This window comes from Peromyscus leucopus, chromosome 13, assembly GCF_004664715.2.
Source record: "Peromyscus leucopus breed LL Stock chromosome 13, UCI_PerLeu_2.1, whole genome shotgun sequence".
Classification (NCBI taxonomy): domain Eukaryota; kingdom Metazoa; phylum Chordata; class Mammalia; order Rodentia; family Cricetidae; genus Peromyscus; species Peromyscus leucopus.
The window spans coordinates 10334392-10354604 of record NC_051074.1 but is presented as its reverse complement, the minus strand read 5'-3'; the positions used below and the strand labels follow the sequence as shown (position 1 = coordinate 10354604).

The 20213-nt window shown below is 47.4% G+C and overlaps 1 protein-coding gene across 2 annotated transcripts in view; it reads left to right on the top strand.

Moving 5' to 3' along the window:
- LOC114707783 (high density lipoprotein binding protein) overlaps positions 1-20213 on the top strand; it is a 79121-nt gene extending 58908 nt beyond the window's left edge. For both annotated transcript variants that reach the window (XM_028890615.2, XM_028890614.1), the window contains exons 14-28: positions 68-181; positions 1521-1607; positions 1738-1869; positions 4431-4649; positions 7173-7394; positions 7476-7694; positions 8144-8282; positions 9617-9771; positions 10612-10716; positions 10952-11086; positions 12163-12306; positions 16599-16784; positions 17278-17394; positions 17636-17764; positions 17905-20213. In XM_028890615.2, coding sequence (XP_028746448.1) covers positions 68-181; positions 1521-1607; positions 1738-1869; positions 4431-4649; positions 7173-7394; positions 7476-7694; positions 8144-8282; positions 9617-9771; positions 10612-10716; positions 10952-11086; positions 12163-12306; positions 16599-16784; positions 17278-17394; positions 17636-17764; positions 17905-17991 — 2190 coding nt within the window. In that variant the 3' untranslated portion in view covers positions 17992-20213. The remainder of the gene's footprint in view (positions 1-67; positions 182-1520; positions 1608-1737; positions 1870-4430; positions 4650-7172; positions 7395-7475; positions 7695-8143; positions 8283-9616; positions 9772-10611; positions 10717-10951; positions 11087-12162; positions 12307-16598; positions 16785-17277; positions 17395-17635; positions 17765-17904) is intronic.

Sequence of the window (20213 nt, the reverse complement as noted above, 5' to 3'; positions counted from 1 at the left end):
CCCATCTTGCTGCCCCCAAGTTTAGTCTTAGAATAATTGTACACTGTCTCCTGGTGATTTGTTTTAGGTTATCATCAACTTTCCAGACCCAGCACAAAAAAGTGATATTGTGCAACTCAGAGGCCCCAAGAACGAGGTGGAAAAATGCACTAAGTACATGCAGAAGATGGTTGCAGACCTGGTAGGCAACTTCATGTACCCTCTGGATTGGGGAGCAGGGCTCCCACAGAACTTTTGAGTACCTGCAGGAGCTCGGCCTTAAGGGTGGGCTCCTATCTCGGGGGCTTGGAACAAAGTGATGGTAACACCTGTCTCAGTACCTTGGTGCTTGGTAATTATCCAATGTCTGTGTGGAAGTCAAGTGGAGATGCCGGTTTCTGCATCCCCCTTGTTTTTCTGGAGGGAATCTTCAAATACCCAGGTAGAGAACCTGTCCCATTTTGTAAGGAAAGAAAACACAGGTAAAGAGAGAGTAATTTACTGAATTAACTGTTTCCTCAAAAATTGAACTGGGAAAGGAGGCATAATTGCATATATCTGTAATTCTAGCACTAAGAGGCAGAGACCTAAATTCAATGCTGTCGTCCTGGCTACATAGTAAGAACCTGACTCCAAAAAGAGGAAGATAATTGTAAAAAGAAACAAGCTGAAAGCTTTAGAAAAATGTGGGAAGGAAATTGGTAGGAAAAGCACAGATCACCATAGTCACATGCGGGGTCCATTCTAGTTCCTGTCTCCCCTGACCCCAGGTATCACTGAACTGTTGCCATGAAGCTACCAGGTGCTGGGCTTTTTAGGGTACCAGGGCCTACAAGCCTTGACATCGATTTTAAGACCCTCCCCCAGCCAGAATGTGTTGAAGCTGTGTGGACAGACTTTTCTCTGTGTATACTGAAGAGCTACAGAATCTTTGGATGACCACTTTTTTTTTTTGTTTGTTTCCAGCAAAAAAGTAGTAAAAATAACTTTATTAATGTGACATCACATTGCTCTTAAAATTATATCTGGACTTCCAGCACATTAGAAAATTTCACGTCGCTATCTCCTCTTCACCAGATTTTTTTTTTTTTTTAATGCCGAGTGCCGTTTATTGAAGGAGGGAGGAGGTCTTAAATACAGGCTCACAGCACAATGGGAGAACCCCAGAGAGCAGAAGTTCGCTACCGATGTTTTACAATCTTGCATCTAAGCTGTTAATGCCCAATATGCAGGATACACAGACAAGGAATCTCCCTTAAGCATTCAGGAGGGTGGAACCCGGCAGGGAATTAGCATAAGGAGGATATCAATGGATGACCACTTTTTATAAAGGGCTTTCTATAATTTGACATGCCAAGTTAATTAGATGGTGGACAACTTAAGTTAATTTTTCCTTATAATAATCAAGTAGATGGGGAGAAAAGTAGGCTGGGTCTGTGTTTGCCAGTGGTATGTACTTGAGTTCATGTAGCTTTGGAGGATTAAAAGGAGACTTCACCCTCTGGCATGAATAGTTATTGTACCATTCTCTTGTCTTTAAGGTGGAAAATAGCTATTCAATTTCTGTACCGATCTTCAAACAGTTTCACAAGAATATCATTGGGAAAGGAGGTGCAAACATTAAAAAGGTGATCAACTCATTTTGGCCAGCCCTAAAGCCTTTGTGGATTAAAAGGAGGGACAGACCTTCCTTCCCAGCCCTGTGCTCAGGTGTGTCTACTGTAGGAAAACTATTTCTCTTATGTACCTCTCCTTTAGATTCGTGAAGAAAGCAACACCAAGATTGACCTTCCTGCAGAGAACAGCAACTCTGAGACCATTGTCATCACTGGCAAGAGAGCCAACTGTGAAGCTGCCCGGAGCCGGATTCTGTCTATCCAGAAAGACCTGGTAATGGGAGCTGCTTCTTGGTGGAACTTCTTAAAATCCCTAGCCAACTCTTCCCAGCCTGTGTGGATGTCCACCTGGGGAGTTAAGTGGTCAGCAGCTCTCTACTTCCGTTTCTCAGTTCTTATTCACTTGATACTACAGCAAGGATGCCACTTGTCCTTGGGTCTGACCCAGTGTGACTTTATTAGACTTTCTTTCGTTTTTCAAGACAGGGTTTCTCCGTGTACCTCTAGCTGTCCTGGAACTCATTTTGTAGACCAGGCTGGCCTAGAACTCAAAGATCCACCTGCCTCTGCCTCTGCCTCTGCCTCCCTAGTGCTAGAATTAAAGGCATGCACCACCACACCCTGCTTAGACATTTTTCTTTTGTTAATTTTTATACCAGAAATCATTTCTGGGGCTGGAGAGATGGCTCAGTGGATAAAGTACTTACTTAAGTTTCATGGTTTCAGAACCTCAGAAATCATGTTGAAGCCAGGTGTGGTAGTACACGTCTGTAATTGCAGTGTGTGTACATACATTGAGATGGGAGCTGGAGACAAGAGAATCCCCAGAATCTCATAGACCAGCCAGCCTAGCCTGTAGTGGGTAAAAAGAAACCCTGTGGCCCAGGATTGTCTCTGACCTCCATGTGTGTGTCTACACTCACACACATCATGAACAGAAGGATTGTAAAACGGAAAGCAAACTGTAGCTCAAAGTGCCCACTGAATTTTGTTTAGCTTTTAAAAAATTGACATGAAGTAAGCTAGAAATGTTTTCATTGTGCAGTTTGATGATAATTGTACACCCCTGGAATCGTCCTGTTGTATGACTTTCCTGGGGAGACATAAGCGAGTATCTTTTTACACTAGATATGGCATCAACAACACACTGATGTAACCAATACACCAAAGTCCAATTTGGTAACCCGTGAGTTTATTGCTCATTTTACAGACCATGGATGAGAGCTTACTTACAGGTTCATGGGTGACGTCTTGTGATAGTGGCATCCCTGGACCTCACTGCACCACTTGGACAGTTAGAAAACTTCCTCTCCCTGCAATTATTACTGCATATCTAACTTTAGAGAGGGTCCTTGTGAATGTTGGAAGTTTCAAGACCTTCCAAAGACTCTAGAGGGTTTGTTTGTTTTTTTAATTCCTGAGCTTTATAAATTTCATTTACTTCTTGAGACTTGAGCCTCCTCCAAAAGAGAACTTGTTTTTGTTTATAGACTGGATCTGACTACTTAGCCTTGCTTGGCTTGAAACTCAACAGAAATCCACCTGCCTCTACCTGAAATTAAAGTTGTGTGCCAGTACACCCAGCCTAGAAAGATTTTAATTGAGAAGTCATTATATAGTACATCCCCTTATGTCAAATTAGTGACTGATATTATTGTTGCATACATTCATATGCTTTTGAACTTTAAGTTACTGAGAAACCATTTGTTCCTTTTGGGTTGTTAGACAGGATCACACCTGATTGTATCTAGTTGGGTCCAAGTACCTTCTACTAAGCTTAGACTCAAGACTCAGCACCATGTCATCTACTGAAGGTGGGATGCAGGCACTGTCCCTTTTAGTCCTAGGCTCCTCCTGCGCCCAGGGTAATGTCTGTGTAGATCTGGAGATAAGTGGCCTCTATTTCTCAGGTTTTTTTATTCATGCTGCCCTCGTTAGACTCTGGTCTGTATATTCATGCTGCCTCGTTCCTGACTGATACCTGTTTCCTCGCCTCTTGTGGCTCGCCTTGCCTGTTTCTCATCACCAGTGTCTTTAAAACCACTTTTTTAGGTAACGGGTAAATTCAGTCTTTATTTCATCTTAACTAAAATCAGAGTCTTTGTTTTAATAAGAAAATTTGTTTGTAGACATATGTTGTTTGTTTTTGCTCTTATATTCTTTGCTCTTTTGGAGGGCCCACCAACCAGCTCCCAAATAAATCACACAGAGGCTTATTCTTAATTGTAAATATCCGGCCTTAGCTTGGCTTGTTTCTTGCCAGCTTTCCTTAACTTATCCCATCTACCTTTTGCCTCTGGGCTTTTCCCGTTCTCTTCTGTAAATCTTACTCTTACGCCATGGTTCACTGTGTAGCTGGGTGGCTGGCCCCTGGAGTCCTCCTCCTTCTCTGGCTACTTCTTCCTTTTCTCCTTCTATATATTCTCTCTGGCTGCAAGCCCCACCTATCCTTTCTCCTGCCTTGCTATTTTCTATTCAGTTCTTTATTAGACCATCAGGTGTTTAGACAGGCAAAGTAACACAGCTTCACAGAGTTAAACAAATGCAACATAAACAAAAGTAACACACCTTAAAATATTCTACAACACACATACTAATTCACCTGCCAGCCACCTGCAGAATTGACTTAAGGCAGCAGATTCAACATTACATTGTCTAAAGTCATGGCTTTCCTATTAACACTGTTTATGTCTGCCTGCTGGCCTACACCCAGCTGCCTTAGAAAGTCTCCCCTATCCTGTTTCTTCAAACACTTTCAGGTTTTAGCTGCATTCTTCTGGCCTTTTTTCACCACACAACAATGTAACTTCCTCTTAATGTTCTATTTGATTTCAGGCCAACATAGCTGAGGTGGAGGTCTCAATCCCTGCCAAACTTCACAACTCTCTCATTGGCACAAAGGGCCGTCTGATCCGCTCCATCATGGAGGAATGTGGTGGAGTCCACATTCACTTTCCTGTGGAGGGTTCTGGAAGTGACACAGTTGTCATCAGGGGTCCTTCCTCAGATGTAGAGAAGGCCAAGAAGCAGCTGCTGCACCTGGCTGAGGAGAAGGTGAGTCACTGCTGACGCTTCCTTTCTCAGTATGGAAAACCTTGAGTGTTCTTTCTTTGTGGCAGGTCAGAAAACAACTTTGTAGTAGTCACGAATGTGTACAGATGCCCGTACACAGGGGATTAGAAGGTGGGGGCTTTGAATCACTAAGGTGGGGGTTTGGAGGGAGCAGTTAAGATTTCAGGAGGAATTAAAATATGACTTACCATAAAACTCAAAAAAACAATTTTTTTTTCTATAACACTAATTCTATTTTTTTTTTCATTTCTTTTATATCCTGACTGCAGTTTCCCTTCCCTCCTCTGTCTCCCTGTTCAGAAAGTGGGGGGGTCTCCCATGGGCTTGAAAACCCAAAATTCTTTATGTGTAGTTCTGGGCTTTGACCAAGACAGTCCTCTGACCTCTGCTGCCATGAAAAATTTATTAGCCACCACCTTTTCCCAAAGACCCTCCTTGGGTCCTTCTGTCAACCCCCCATGGGCTGGCATGGTGGTGCATGCCTTTAATCCCAACAGTCTGGAGGCAGACGGAGGCACATCTCTTGAGTTCTAGGCCAGTAAGGGGTACATAGTGAGACCTGTCTCACAAAAACCAACCAAACACAATCTTGTGAGTCTGAATATAGACCTTTCTACTTGGATACACCACAGGTTTGGGATGGCCAGCCTTACAAGCCAGCATGTCAGCTGATGGGGACTCTTCCTTCAAGTGTGGTCTCTTAATTTTTTTAATTATTGGGATAAGGGGCCAAATAGGGATAGTTTAATGGTTAAGTACTTACTGCTCTAACTCGCTGAACTAGAGTTCAGTTCCCAGCATCCATGCCACTATATGGCTGACAACCTCTGTAACTCTGACTCCAGGAGATTCAACACCATCTTCTAGCCTCTGTGGGCAACTGCACATGTGTGCATAGATATGTGCAGAGATACTTTTTTTTTTTTAAATCTAAAAGGAAATTTTTCATGGGCTAGAGAGATAGATGGCTTACCATAAAACTATGAGGACCAGAGTTTGGATCCTCAGAACCCATATAAAAGCCAGGTGAGTGTGGCAGCCCATCTGTAATTTTAATTCTTGGGCAGCAGAGTCAGAAAATCTCCAGAGCTTGATGGCTAGTCACACTAGCAAAAATAGCAAGCTCCAAGTTCTACCAGAGAGCCTCTCTTAATATAAAGTGAAGGATAGTGAGGAAAAACATCAGTGTTAATGTTGAACCTACAGACATATGCACACTCCAAAAAATTTTTGTTAAAAATTGCTTGGGCTGTTCTGATCCTTTGTTTTTCTACATGGACTCAACTGTTATTATCTCTGTTTTGGCATGTAGAAATACATTTATTATTTATACATACTAAATACTTAAGAATTCTTAGGACATCTTTGTACATTTTTGTCTTGTATGTAAAACTCACATGTCTATGAGTAGGCTCGTGTGTTCCCCTAACCTCTGATGGAAGAGGTAACGGGCAGCCTTGCCTAGCTGACCCTTAGATGTAGTGTGAGGGAAGTGAATATTAGACTTTACCAGACTCTTGGTCTATACATACTGACATAGCCATCCTTGGTATCCTATTTGCTTTATTTTGTTTGTGACGATTTAGCCAACCTCTTCGTTTTACATAATGTTGAACTAGATTTGCGTAGTTGATTTACCTTTGTGTATATGCAGCAGATCCAGTGTCAAATTTAAGATCCTTCTGCCTGAGCCTCTTAGGCTGCAGTTGCAAGTGTTTGCCACCACATTAGTTTTTAAACAGTTTATGAACATCTTTATCTGAGGAGTCATAGATCTGGATGGTAGTACTTGGTGAGGTCTACTCAGTCCTTTCTTCCTCATCTTCTTCATGCTGTGGACCGTGTGACACATGCAAAGACAGGCTGGGGCTCTGTGGATCCTCTGTTTTCTCTAATTCATGAGTCTGCCAGACATACACCTGTGTCCAGCTTTTGTCGTGCCCTGCTTTCTTGGTGCAAATCAAGAGCTTTGGGCTACCCTAAGTGAGGGCCCTGGCTCAGCTGTGGCCTTTGTAGCTGGTGGTTCTCCAAGCTTGAGCTGGTAAGTTGTTGTTGTGTACTGACTAGTCTATAGGGCTGGGAAGGAACAGGGCTGGCCTTTGGAATACTTGATGTGTGTTTGGTCTGGACGTATATGAAAAAGTGGGAGAGCCACGGCCAAGGAAACCCTGCTCTCCTCAGGGCTTGTACTCTGCAAGTTTGCCACCGCACATAGCAAGCCTCCAGTGGGTCACAAATGGCTTAGAGAAGTTTGGTCATTGCTGATAAGAGGACCAGGGTTATTTGTGCATCTTTCTGATGGCTGTGGAGAAAAATGACTGTCTTCGGTGTTCCTGTTTACTAGGCATAAGGTGTGATAATTCCACTGGATGTGAGGCATTGATAAGATATAGGACATTGCAAATGCATAAGGAGAGCCCATCCTACTTCTCAGAACTCTTTATTCACACACTGTGGTCCAGGCAGGCTGTGAGGGGCAAGCATACATGAAGTTTGTTTCTGCAGCAAACCAAGAGTTTTACCGTGGACATCCGAGCCAAGCCAGAATACCACAAATTCCTCATTGGCAAAGGAGGAGGTAAAATCCGAAAGGTGCGTGACAGTACTGGAGCCCGAATCATATTCCCAGCTGCTGAGGATAAGGACCAGGACCTGATCACAATCATAGGAAAGGAGGATGCTGTCCGTGAGGCCCAGAAGGAGCTGGAAGCACTGATCCAGAACCTGGTAGGTCACAGGCCTTAGCAGTCCGTGCTGATCATGCCATGGTAGAGTAGGTCTTCTTCAGTTCCTCCTTTCTTACCGCAGGATAATGTGGTTGAAGACTACATGCTGGTGGACCCCAAGCACCACCGCCATTTCGTTATCCGAAGAGGGCAGGTGTTGCGAGAGATTGCTGAAGAATACGGTGGGGTGATGGTCAGCTTCCCACGCTCAGGCACACAGAGTGACAAAGTCACCCTCAAGGGTGCCAAGGACTGTGTGGAGGCAGCCAAAAAGCGCATTCAGGAAATCATTGAGGATCTGGTGAGTGCCCAAGGGGCTCTGGATCTGGCTCTGATCACCATTGTGTGTCAGGGAATCCATAGAGCAGTCACATTAAAGCACCTCGCATGAAATCCAAGACAGCCTTGAGCATGTCACTGCTCCACGTCCCTCGTGGTCTTCCTTGCAAGGCCTTATGCCCCCTCTGTGTCTAAAGTGACTGCCCACCATAGGCAGTGAGGCAGCACTTCTCGTCTGTAAAGCAGGCGTGTGCGTTCAGACTGTGCTGTAGGTTGTGGGTACCTGTTCCACTAGAACCCACTGCAGGAGGCCTGCCCCCTGCCCTGTGTCCCCCCACTCAGGCATGCTGGCGTCTCCAGGTTCACTTGGTAAAAGGTGGTATGGGACTAGTGGGGAAGACGGCAGGGAGAATGCTGCTGTACACTGACTTGTGGACGTTGACCTTTGCTCGCTCTTGTATCCACCTTCAGGAAGCCCAAGTGACGGTGGAATGTGCTATCCCCCAGAAGTTCCATCGATCGGTCATGGGCCCCAAAGGTTCAAGAATCCAGCAGATCACTAGGGACTACAATGTTCAAATTAAGTTCCCAGACAGAGAGGAGAACCCAGGTGGGTCTACTTAAGCTTAGGTGTGGTGTCACATCGGCGGGAACCATCACTGCTCTTAGTGCTGTCTGTCAAATGAGTCCATCCTGGTGATTCTTGACTCTGGTTTTGGCACTGGAATGGTACTTGGATGGTCTGTAAAGGACACGACAGGGCCCCATAAAGGAAGGGGCCAGCAGCTTCCTTTGTCTTACCTAGGAAATTGCTGAGAGTCTAGTTCCACTCTTTTCTAGGACACATTTGTGTAATAGTGGGGGTTCCGCTCAGCCCCAGAGAACCCTGCACATGCACGCTCTGTCTCTGTCTTTCTCTCTGTGTGTCTCTCTGTCTCTCTGTCTCTCTCTCTCTGTCTCTGTCTCTCTCTCTCTGCAGTGCAGATATGTCCTTTCCAAGCCTCTTTGAAGTACCTCCTATCTGTTCCATAAAGGCCTTAAGCCTAACCATGCTTTGTTACCTTGTTCTACTTGGGTAGTTGGTAACAGGAGACTTTGGTTGAAGACAAGAAGAATTAATGTGGTCAGTTGCCAAGGAAGGGTCATGTATGAACCTTCCTCTGCCTGATTTGCATGTGTGGAACACAGGGTGTGGGCTTTCCTACTGATGTGTACTCTACTGTCATTTGCTTGGTGTCCACAGTGCTTGTTACACAATTACTCCAGTCCATTTTCCTGAGGATACAAGCCATTTATTAGGAATCTTAGCCATATTGCTCTATGGACTTCACACCTGAGTAATCTGTTCTCAACATAGAATAGCATAGAGATGTATGTTTTCTTAGCCGCCCTTGCCCCCCAATTATAGATACATTTTCTGACTTTGAGTATGCATTTATATGTTTACTTTTATCAGTGGGCGATTCCTAAGAACCTTTGACTTAACCTTGGCATATTCATCAAGATCATACCTAGTATGGCATAGCTTTGTTACATTTTTCATAGTATTCTAAATTGCTAGTTAATGATATCTTCAGAGCTACTCTTGCCTAATTTAGTTCCAGTTGCTGGTTCTCCTGTTAGCTCACTTTGGTGTGTGGGGGTTAATATTATCTGGGCCTTTACAAGCTAGAACCCCTTTCCACCCTGCCTGTATCCTAGTGGCATGCCCCTTTGTTTGGGGGTTTTTCTTTTCTGGCACGAGGAATTATCATGGGCCTGTCTTGTCCTCTCCCTTGTTATTTTCCCAAATCTCTGAAACTCTGCCGTTACCTGTCCAGAGCGAGGTCACTGGGACTGAGCTCCTACATACCAGTCTCCTCCATCACAGCCTCCCCAAGCAGCAGGCCTCTCTGCACAGCTGGGACTCGCTAGAGTATGTGATTTATACCCCTTTTTTCCTAGTTCACAGTGTAGAGCCTTCCATCCAGGAGAATGGAGATGAGGCTGGAGAGGGCAGAGAGGCCAAAGAGACTGACCCTGGCTCTCCCAGGAGGTGTGACATCATAATCATCTCTGGCCGGAAGGAGAAGTGCGAGGCTGCCAAGGAAGCTCTGGAGGTGTGTTTGCCTCACTCTTTCTCTTCCTGATGGTTCAGACTCTGCCCAGGTGACAGCAGACAGTAGATCCTATTATGTCAGTCTTAAAAGTACAAGCAAGCACTTGCTCTATGCCTTTCTGGGCTGGTCACACAGCCCAGGGAGGCCATTTCTTTTCACCAGGACTCAGGATTCTACAGTTTATTCCCTCTTGGGCCATAGTCATGGAATTTGTAAAAGGATCTTGTTAACAGTGGGTGAATGCAAACTCCAGCCTCAATCCCCTCTTGTCTATCTACTGTCTATCCATTCCCTTCCCAACTGAAGTAGAGATAGTCTACCTCAAGTTTTCCATAACCGTGAATTATGTCGAGTCCTCTTGTGAGCACCATGACACCACAGTTTACAGACAGTGCCTGCATGGCAGTATCTGTTGACTGATAGAAATAGGTGCTGGCAAGAGCAAAGACTGCGGAGAATGGGTGATAGACAGTACATGTCGGGACTTGAGTGCAGATAACTGATCCACCTGTCCAGGAGACTCCATTACAACCCACACAGGCTTTGGCCGAGTTGTCACAGCCACAGAGGCATGCCACGAGTTGGGCTTCTATGCTCTGTCTTCTTCCCAGTGGGCCTTGGCCTGCTATAGTGCAAAAGGAAAGTGAGGGGCAAGAGTAAACCCTCTGCCAGCATTTCCTTAGACTGCGCTGCCTGTCCTGTCCTGTTCACTATGCGTGGAGATCCGTGTAGTCTGTCTGTCAGCCAGTCACACTGACAGCAGGTTCTAACGGGTACACTGTTGTCTTCAGGGCTATTGGCCTTCAACTCTTAGCCTAATCTCTACCATTGTCCTTCTAGGCCCTGGTTCCCGTCACCATCGAGGTAGAGGTGCCCTTTGATCTCCACCGCTATATCATTGGGCAGAAAGGAAGTGGAATCCGCAAGATGATGGATGAATTTGAGGTAGACAGTGTTCACTGGGTGCTCTATTATGTGGTGGGGACTGTTAATCTGGAGAAAAGCCCATGGCTCTCTGATGCTAATGTTCTTCATCAATGTATATTGGTTCTGCCTCCTTTGTTTTGTCCACTCAACCGCTAGCCTTCCTCCCAGTCTCCCTCAAATTCCCCAGAGCAGGTGAGCATTACTCCCTTTCCATCTTGGTCCTCTAGACATGAAGTTGACTCTGTTGTGACAGGTGAATATACATGTGCCAGCTCCCGAACTGCAGTCAGACATCATCGCCATCACTGGCCTCGCAGCAAATTTGGACAGGGCTAAGATGGGGCTGCTGGACCGAGTAAAGGAGCTACAGGCTGAGCAGGAAGATCGGGTGAGCAGGACAAGGCCCCTGCCTGGGCTGGGGTTGGAAACAGCCTGGTTCAGAGCATGCTTCAGACAGCCAGGTGTCGGGCTGTTGTCGGAATCCGGTGGTCCTGCCATGGAAAACAAAAGGCAAAGCTTAGAGTTTCTCTTACTCCCCAAATCAAGAGAAATATTTGGATAGATCAGCTCCTACAAACAGGGAGGAAGATAGTACCTCCTCATAGGGACAAGTAGCTTGCTCCTGTGCTTCTGACAGTGCTCTGTGAAAAATGCTGAGAGATATGCTACTCAGGAGTTAGGGGAGGTCTGGGAACTGACCCTTCACAAGGAGAGAGAGAGAGAGAGAGAGAGAGAGAGAGAGAGAGAGAGAGAGAGAGAGAGAGAGAAGCACAGCTCAGTTTGTGCACACTATAGCTGTACTCTGGTGCAGCTCTAGCCTTAGGCTGTGGACACATAGGCTCTTACTGCCTTCTTGGCCTCTTCTGTACTCCAGCCCTAAAAGACCTAGAAGATTTTATTCAAACTAGTTCATCAGGTCCTGGTTCATAAATTCAGGAAGTAGAAATAGAACTGAAAGAGGCGACTGACATCTTACCCATGTAGACGGGCACCAGTTGCGTACTGGGTGACGCATGAGCAAGACTAGTTCTACAGCAGGTGATTGAAAGTGACAGCGAAGCAGCGCCCAGTCTTCTGGACCACCGGGGTTAAAGGTGTCCTGTTAGCAAGTACTAGAGTTCCTGGCTTGTGTTTTAAAAGTCAGGCTGGAGCGGGGTGGTGGTGGTGCACACCTTTAATCACTTGGGAGGCAGAGGCAGGGATCTCTGTGAGTTCAAGGCCAGCCTGGTCTACAGAGTGAGATCCAGGACAGCCAGGGCTACAGAGAAACCCTGTCTTGTAAAACCAAAAAAAACGATCAGGCTCGAAATGGGACCTGGGTAGAAGTGACTTAGCTTTAAATACAAGTGCTCATGCTCATGGGCTCTCTCTCTCTCTCTCTCTCTCTCTCCCCCCCCACTCCCTCCCTCCCTCCCCCACCTTTTCTCTCTGTGTGTCTTCTGCCTCATTCTCACTTCATTGTAGGCTTTAAGGAGTTTTAAGCTGAGCGTCACTGTAGACCCCAAATACCATCCCAAAATTATCGGGAGAAAGGGGGCAGTGATCACCCAGATCCGCTTGGAGCATGACGTGAACATCCAGTTTCCTGATAAAGATGATGGGAACCAGGTAAGATGAGCATCTCAGATGATGTGGTTAGAACAGTTGAGCAGGTGGAATCTTGTTGGACCTTCTTGCCTTGACCTGGGTTTTATTATTGTTGATGTTGTTGAGACAAGGTCTGTATGTGTAGCCTTGGCTGTCCTGAAACTCACTATGTAGAATAGGCTAGTGTTGCAGGATATTAGATAGCGCTGTGAAAGTCCGAGACTGTGTTAGTAAAATTAACCCTTGGATCAGGGGGTGGAGCCAGTGACTAGTTGACAAGAATTAGCCATAGAGAGTATGGAGGACCCAGGAAGATGGATAGAGAGAGGAGTAGGGAGGGACTTATAGGCTCGTGGGCCTTTTTGGTTTGGGACAAGTGGAGAGATGAGAGACCCTCTTGCTGGTTCTCCAGCCGGAAAGGAAATTCAGCTGGTGCTTTTCGGCTTCTCTGATCCAGCAGGTTTTCACCCCAACATCTGACTCCCAAATCTTTACTGGTAAATAGAACAACTTAGTTAAAAACAACAGGCTAGTCTTGAACTCACAGAGATCTATCTACCTCTGCCTCCTGAGTGCTGGGGTTAAAGGCCTGCACTACTGTGCCCTGCTTGACTTGGGGAGTATACTTGGGCAGCTTCTGTGATTTGTCCAGCAGGAAACAAGTGCCTAAGTCAGAGGGACAGGGGTCTCAGAATCTGACTTCAGCTCCAGTTATGGACCGGGCGTAGTGCTTGCCAGCTGTGTGTGCTTCCTCAGATTGTTACCTGGGGCACAGGGCAGTCTAACCTCCCTGGGCCGACTGTGGCACTCCTGACAGCCGGGCCTGAACCTCAGCTGGTTCCTCTTGAGCCATCATGCCTGCCTATGTGCACACTATGTCTGCCAGTGCCCAAGACTGTGGCCAGGCTCCATTGAGCTCTGGAAGCAGGTGGACAAAAGCCAGCCAGTTCTAGATTCTCTGCATCCCCATCCCATTTGCCATGGTCCCTGATGAGCTCTGCACAGCCTCCTGCTATACATAAAACAATGTGAAGGGTAACTCAGCTCCTTGCTTGGTTCCACCCTGGTGGGCAGACAGTCCCATTCCACCTCACCTCCAAGTCTGCTTATGGCTTGTCTTCACCTGTGTATTCAGTCTGTCCTTACCTCTCAAGTGCCCTCCATGAATGGCCCTCTAGGCATGGGCCAGCTCTGCTTGAACATCTTTCAAGCCCTGTGGCCATGATCACTGTGCCCAGAAGTGTACCAGTAATATAGCACGAGGGTGAGCACCCATCAGCTGAGGTGTCCTTCTCATTCATTCATATATATATATATATATTCAGTATATGAATGTGTGTGTGTATTTTTTTTTAATATACATTGGTGTTTTGCCTGCCTGTGTGTGAGGGTGTGTCAGATCCCCTGGAACTGGAGCTACAGATAGTGTGAACTGTCATTTAGGTACTGGGAATTTAACCCAGGTCCTTTGAAAAAGCAGCCAGTGCTCTTAACCAATGAATCATCTCTCTAGCCCTTCCTTCCCATCTTTACTTCCACATCTCGTAGCCTGTTTGCTTCTGAATCTTTCAGCTACACAAATTCAGTTGGCTGGATTTTTTGTTTGTTTGTTTTAATATGTATTGGTGTTTTGCCTGCATATATGTCTATGTGCCTGGTGCTGGCAGAGGTCAGAAGAGGACATCAGATCCCCTGGAACCTGGAGTACAGATCATTATTAGCTACAGTGTCAGTGCTGGGAATTGAACCTGGGTCCTCTGGAAGAGCAGCCAGTGTTCTTAACAGCTGAGTTATCTTTCCAGCCCTCAATTTACACACACACACACACACACACACACACACACACACCAGATGTGGGAGAGGCATAGGGCATAGTGAGGACAATAGATTTTTATATATGTGTATAAATTATATCAAAATGTGTGTGTGTGTGTGTGTGTGTGTAGTTTGTTGTTCTCACCATGCCTTAGCTCCTTCCAGTTCCCTGTAATTACTAATTTTTTTAGTTGTTTCACCATTTTGACTACTTAGCTAATCTGTGTATGTATAGGGGCACATATATGCCACAGCATGTGTGTAGAAGTCAGTTTGTTTCCTCAGCCATGTAGGTCCCAAAGATTGAACTCATCAGATTTGGCAACGAGTGCCTTTACCATCTTGCCAGCCCCAGTCTCTTTAAATACACAGCTTTTTGCTGTGAGTTCCACTTGCACTTTGCAGAACTGATTCTGTGGAGTGTGCTGACTGACATGGCCATGGCATGCCTGTTTTTGGTGACCCTTATTTGGATCCCCTGCCTGGCCTTCCCCTTAGTCTGGACGGGAAGTTTTTAGTTGGCTGCCTATCTCTCCCCTTGCTCCAAGATCTCTTGCTCCCCTCCCAGGCTGGATCTTTCTGCCTCCTAATGTTAACTCCAGTAGTGGTCTCTTTGTAGTCTCTGTGTGTTCTACCTTTTATTTTGAGCCTGCGCTGATGGGTCTGAGTGAGCAGAGAGTACTCTAAAGGTCTTGGACACTTCCAAAGAAGCAGAAGGCTGATGGGCTGAGAACTTTGCCTTATAGTAGTCCCCAACCTTGTGCCTGCTTTCTTTAAATGCACCTACTGGTACTTCCTCCATCTTTATGATCAGGTTTCCTTCCTAGCCTTTTTTCCCCTAAGGTTTATTTACACTTGTGTGTGTGCGTGTGCCTGTGTACACGTACAGGTACATGCACACACACCACAGCACACATGTGGCGATAAGAGAACAACTTGAAGGAGTGATTTTTCTCCTTCCACCATCTTAGCTCCAGAGATCAAACTCGTGCCTTTGCCCACTGAACCCTATCACCTGTCCCTCCTTTCTGTCTTTTCTGGGTTGGGAAGGAATGAGTGCTAATGGATGTTAACTTGGTTTTGTTTACAGTTAATTTTAACACACTTACTTTGAGTGTATGGATGTTGGCCTGTGTGGGTGTGTGTGTGCGCCCTGTGTATGTACTGTCTGAGGAGGCCAGAAGAGGTCGTTAGATCTGGAGTTAGGGATGGTTGGGTAGCTTTGTCAGGGCTGGGAACCAAACCCAGGTCATCTATGAAAGTAGTGCACACTCTTAACTAGTGAGCCATCTCTCCAAGATTTAATTTAATTTAATTTTTATTTTTTATCTATTTATTTACTTATTTTGGTGTTTGTTTTTCGAGACAGGGTTTCTCTGTAGCTTGAGTTTTTCTGCCTTGCCCACAGTCAGGACAAATCTTTGTCACCCGCCAATCCCACAGCCGCTCAGACCCAACCAAGTAAACACAGAGACTTATATTGCATACAAACTGTATGGCCGTGGCAGGCTTCTTGCTAACTGTTCTTATAGCTTAAATTAATCCATTTCCATAAATCTATACCTTGCCACGTGGCTGGTGGCTTACCGGCATCTTCACACGCTGCTGGTCATGGCGGTGGCTGCAGTGTCTCTCTGCCTCCGCCTTCTGCTTCCCAGAATTCTCCTCTCTCCTTGTCCCACCTACTTCCTGCCTGGCCACTGGCCAACCAGTGTTTTATTTATTGACCAATCAGAGCAATTTGACATATAGACCGTCCCACAGCATTTCTCCATGTAGTTTTGGTGCCTTTCCTGGATCTCGCTTTGTAGACCAGGCTGGCCTCGAATTCACAGAGATCTGCCTGGCTCTGCCTCCTGAGTGCTGGGATTAAAGGCATGTGCCACTGCCGCCCAGCCCCAATATTTAATTATTAACTTTTTTTTTTTTTTTAACTTTATGTGCATTAGTGTTTTGCCTGCATGTGTGTCTGTGTGAGGGTATCGAATCCCCTGGTACTGGAGTTACAGACAGTTGTGAACTGTCGTGTGGGTGCTGGGAATTGAACCCAGGTCCTCTGGAAGAGCAGCAGCCAGTGCTCTTAACCACTGAGCCATCTCTCCAGCCCTAATTTTTAACTGATTATGTGTATTTGTGTGTGAGCTCATGAGTGTAGGTATCCACAGAAGCCAGAAGAGGGCATCAGACCTCCTGGAGCTAGAGTCACGGGCAGTTGTGAGCTGCCTGACGTGGGTGCTGGGAATTGGATGAGACCTCTGGTCCTCTGCAAGTGCAGCAAGCACTCTTAACTGCAGGGCCTCCATTCTAACCCTCTAACCTGATGTGTTTTCTGCCTTGTTCTTCTCAGAGGATGAATGTCTCCCCTAAGGTGACGTCTGATGCATTCATCCATCTAGCCACCATCCACACACCTGCACTGTGACCAGCTTGCTAGGTGGGCACACTGGGGCATCCCAGAGAAGTCACACTCTTCTCTTGACTGAGTTCTCCTTTTTAAGCCTCAGGACCAAATCACCATCACAGGGTATGAGAAGAACACTGAAGCTGCCCGTGATGCTATCTTGAAAATTGTGGGTGAGCTAGAGCAGATGGTTTCTGAGGATGTCCCACTGGACCACCGTGTGCATGCCCGCATCATTGGTGCCCGAGGCAAAGCCATCCGGAAAATCATGGATGAGTTCAAGGTGAGTCCAGAGCCAAATGAAGCACAAGAATGAGAACTCCAGTCCTTCCAGGGCACTGGAAACCTGCAGGCGCCTGCCTATGCTGCTGACCGAGCGTAGAGCTGGCAGGGGAGGAGTGTTTGGTTCTGGGGTGTTAGGACCAGGGCCTTCCCTGCAGGCTGTAGGGTGGTGCTGCCCTCCGACATCACTATAAGCACGGACAGTGAGGGCTCACAGAAAGGGTCACTAGAAGAGCAGAGCCATTAGGCTATCAGCCCTGCCTTTCTTCTGCAAGATGGGACTGTCATGCACACACTCAGCACCCTTTGTCTTCAGGAAACCAGGTAGTCCTGGCAGGATGATGCAGATGACTTCAAGTGAAGAGCCCTAAAACCAGACTTTAAGACTTTCCTGAATTCAGAGGGAAATACTTCACTAACTAAAAAAAAAGTGTGATGGTGGTACTTTGGTCCAGAGTCCTTCCTTTAATGCCCTTTGACCCTGCTTCTTCCAGGTGGACATACGCTTCCCACAGAGTGGAGCTCCAGACCCCAATTGTGTCACTGTGACAGGACTCCCAGAGAATGTGGAGGAAGCTATCGACCACATCCTCAACCTAGAGGAGGAATATGTGAGTCCTGAGCAGAGTCTTTAGGGGCCCTCAAGCCAGCCCAGGCTGAGCTCTAAAGCACTCTGTCCCTTGACTAGCTGGAGGCTTGGCCACCATCCTGAGGTGACAACCAAGTAACTCACATGGTTCACAGGCAGGGAGGGGCAGGGGGGCGGGCGGGTGGCCCCGGGATGGCCATCAGCAGGTTCGGCTGGCTGTAGGCTGAGCAGCACTCACTGCCTCCCTCCCCTGTGCCGTGCAGCTGGCTGATGTGGTGGACAGCGAGGCGCTGCAGGTTTACATGAAGCCCCCAGCACATGAAGAGTCCAAGGCACCATCCAAAGGCTTCGTGGTGCGAGATGCTCCCTGGACCTCTAACAGCAGTGAGAAGGTCAGGTGGCACTTCTGTACTGCCTGTTCCCCATGGGACAAGCTGGGGGGACAGCAGGGTGTGGGGGAGTGACTTTGGAAACTCGGTAAGTCAGTGAGAGCCACCAGTACTTACTTAAGTTGTGTCTTCCCTCCCCACAGGCTCCTGATATGAGCAGCTCTGAAGAATTTCCCAGTTTTGGGGCTCAAGTGGCTCCCAAGACCCTCCCTTGGGGCCCCAAACGATAATGATCAAAAAGAAACCTTTCCAGCTTGCTGCCCACACCCAACCACACAATGGTTTGTCTCAATCTGACCCAGCAGCTGGACCCTCGTAAATTGTTGATGCTCTTCCCCCTCCCCGAGGTCTCGCAGCAAAGCCTGGTGGGCTGGCCTTGTGTGGCTGTTTCTCCAGGCCTGGTCAGCACCCAGCAGGCTCAGGGTCTGCTCCTGATGCTGTGCTCTGGGACAGGCACGCCACTGTGTGAAACACTAAGCAAGGTAATCGAGCATTTCGTGATCACAGACTCCAGCTTCCTGGTCCACCCAGCATGTAGTCAGCACTCTGACCTTCACACCAGAGCTCCACAGCGGCTAGGAGCTGACTTCCTGTGTCATGACCTCAGGAAATAAATTTCCTTGACTTTATAAAAGCCAAAACGTTTGCCCTCTTCCTTTCCCACCTCCCTCCTGCCCGCCACCTGTCACCCAGACCTTCCTCTTTATGGAAAGCAGTCAGCTTCCATTAGCTGTCAAAATCTGCTTAGCTCGGGCTACAGGATAGGAGGAAGGCATGGTTTTGGACAGCAAGAGGTCAGATGTCCTGGTGATAGAGTGGGCCGAGAGGTAGAGGGTGACCTGGGTCCTCAGATGGTACCCACTTGGGTTCTGAAAGCATCGGGGCTTGTCCTGCAGCTTCAGCCTCACGAGCTGGTGTGTGCAGCCTAGAGGCCCAGCTGTGTGTGCGCCATCTGGGTTCCCTGTGGCTGTCACAGCGGACTGGGGTGGCTTGAGACTTTGGGGGGAGGGGAGGTAGAGACTGGCTTCTCTTTGGTGGTGGGAGAGGGCTTGACCCTAACTGATAGCTCGACTTTCCTACAACCCTTAGCCTCTGCCTGGCCAGACACCTCGTGTTCAGCTGCCTTCTTTCTACCTCAGCCAGTGTGGTAGTACTCTCATGTGGTTAGTGCCACCCCGAGGCCCCTCTTGATTTAGACATTTCTGGTGGTTCTGGGCTTGCCATTGAGTTGAGGAGGATGACAGCTTGGGCTTTCCCTCAGCCCCCATGATTCAGGGGCTGGTCCAGAGCAGGGTGCTCATTCCCAGCCAGCCTGACCATGTAGGCTCTGTCTGGCAGGCATACCTGGATGCTTTCTGCAGTCCTGAGGGACAGGCTTAAGGGCAGGTATCAGCGACAGAGGTTGTCATTCAGCGTGGATTAAAAGGAAAGGCAGAATGAAAACAAAGGCCCAGCACAGGGAGTGCTGCTAGCCGAGGGAGGCCTTGTCTCAGGTGAAGAGGTAGCTTGGACCACTGGCCCCAGCTCGCATGGCTTCAGGCCAGCCCTCACCAGGAAAAGTGGTCCCCAGCAGAAGTGTCCCCTTGTGTCGTGGAGACTGAGGACAGGTCTTTTATCTCCAGGTCATCTGATCAACTAGCAACAAGTCCTGTCCCAGATACCTGGGTTCCTAGAAAAGCCAACCTGTGCCCATCTCATGGCCTTCCCTGGGAACTGTCACTTCTACTGTGACACCTTCCCCAAGTCTGTCACTCTCTATTTAGTAACTCAGGCTTGGCTACCCGTAGACTCTAACTCCTAAGTGGATCCAGAATTGCTTTTCCAAGTCTAACTTCACTGTAGATGAAGCAGCCCCATGCACCCATGTATAGGAATGATGCTGAGATGGGAAGAACATCTGCTTTGCACAGTAGGCTGGCAGCTGAGCCAGGTGGGTGAGACAGGGAGAGGGCTTCCCTGCCTTTCCCTGGAGCTGTCTTTTCTCCCGTCTGCATGACACTGGGGACACCTTGCTTCCCTCCTGCCCTACCAGCCCCTCGTCATCTTCATTGTCCTCCTACAACGCCCAGTCTCTTCCTTCCCCAGAGGGTAAAGTGGAAATGATCACCGGGATTTTGCACATCTCCATTTATTGCTAAGTGCTATAGATGTAAGCCCTACCCTACACTGTTCAGGGTCTCGCTCCTTTTCTCTGATTGTTAATAAGGACTATGAAATTGACTGTGCCCAGGTCACCTCCCTGCAGCCTCCAAGCTGTTGAGGGGCCTAGGCAGGGGTGGGGAGTGTCCTTTCCTCCTTGTTGAATGTCTTCCATGTCCTATGTTTCCATAGCTACATCCATCCCTTGGCCTTAACTTTGGAATTTGGAGATTATATGCAAACATGTGTAAAGGCTCATGAATATGGATGACACTGGAATTTTATAAATTCTAAAATAAAACCCGAAACCAGA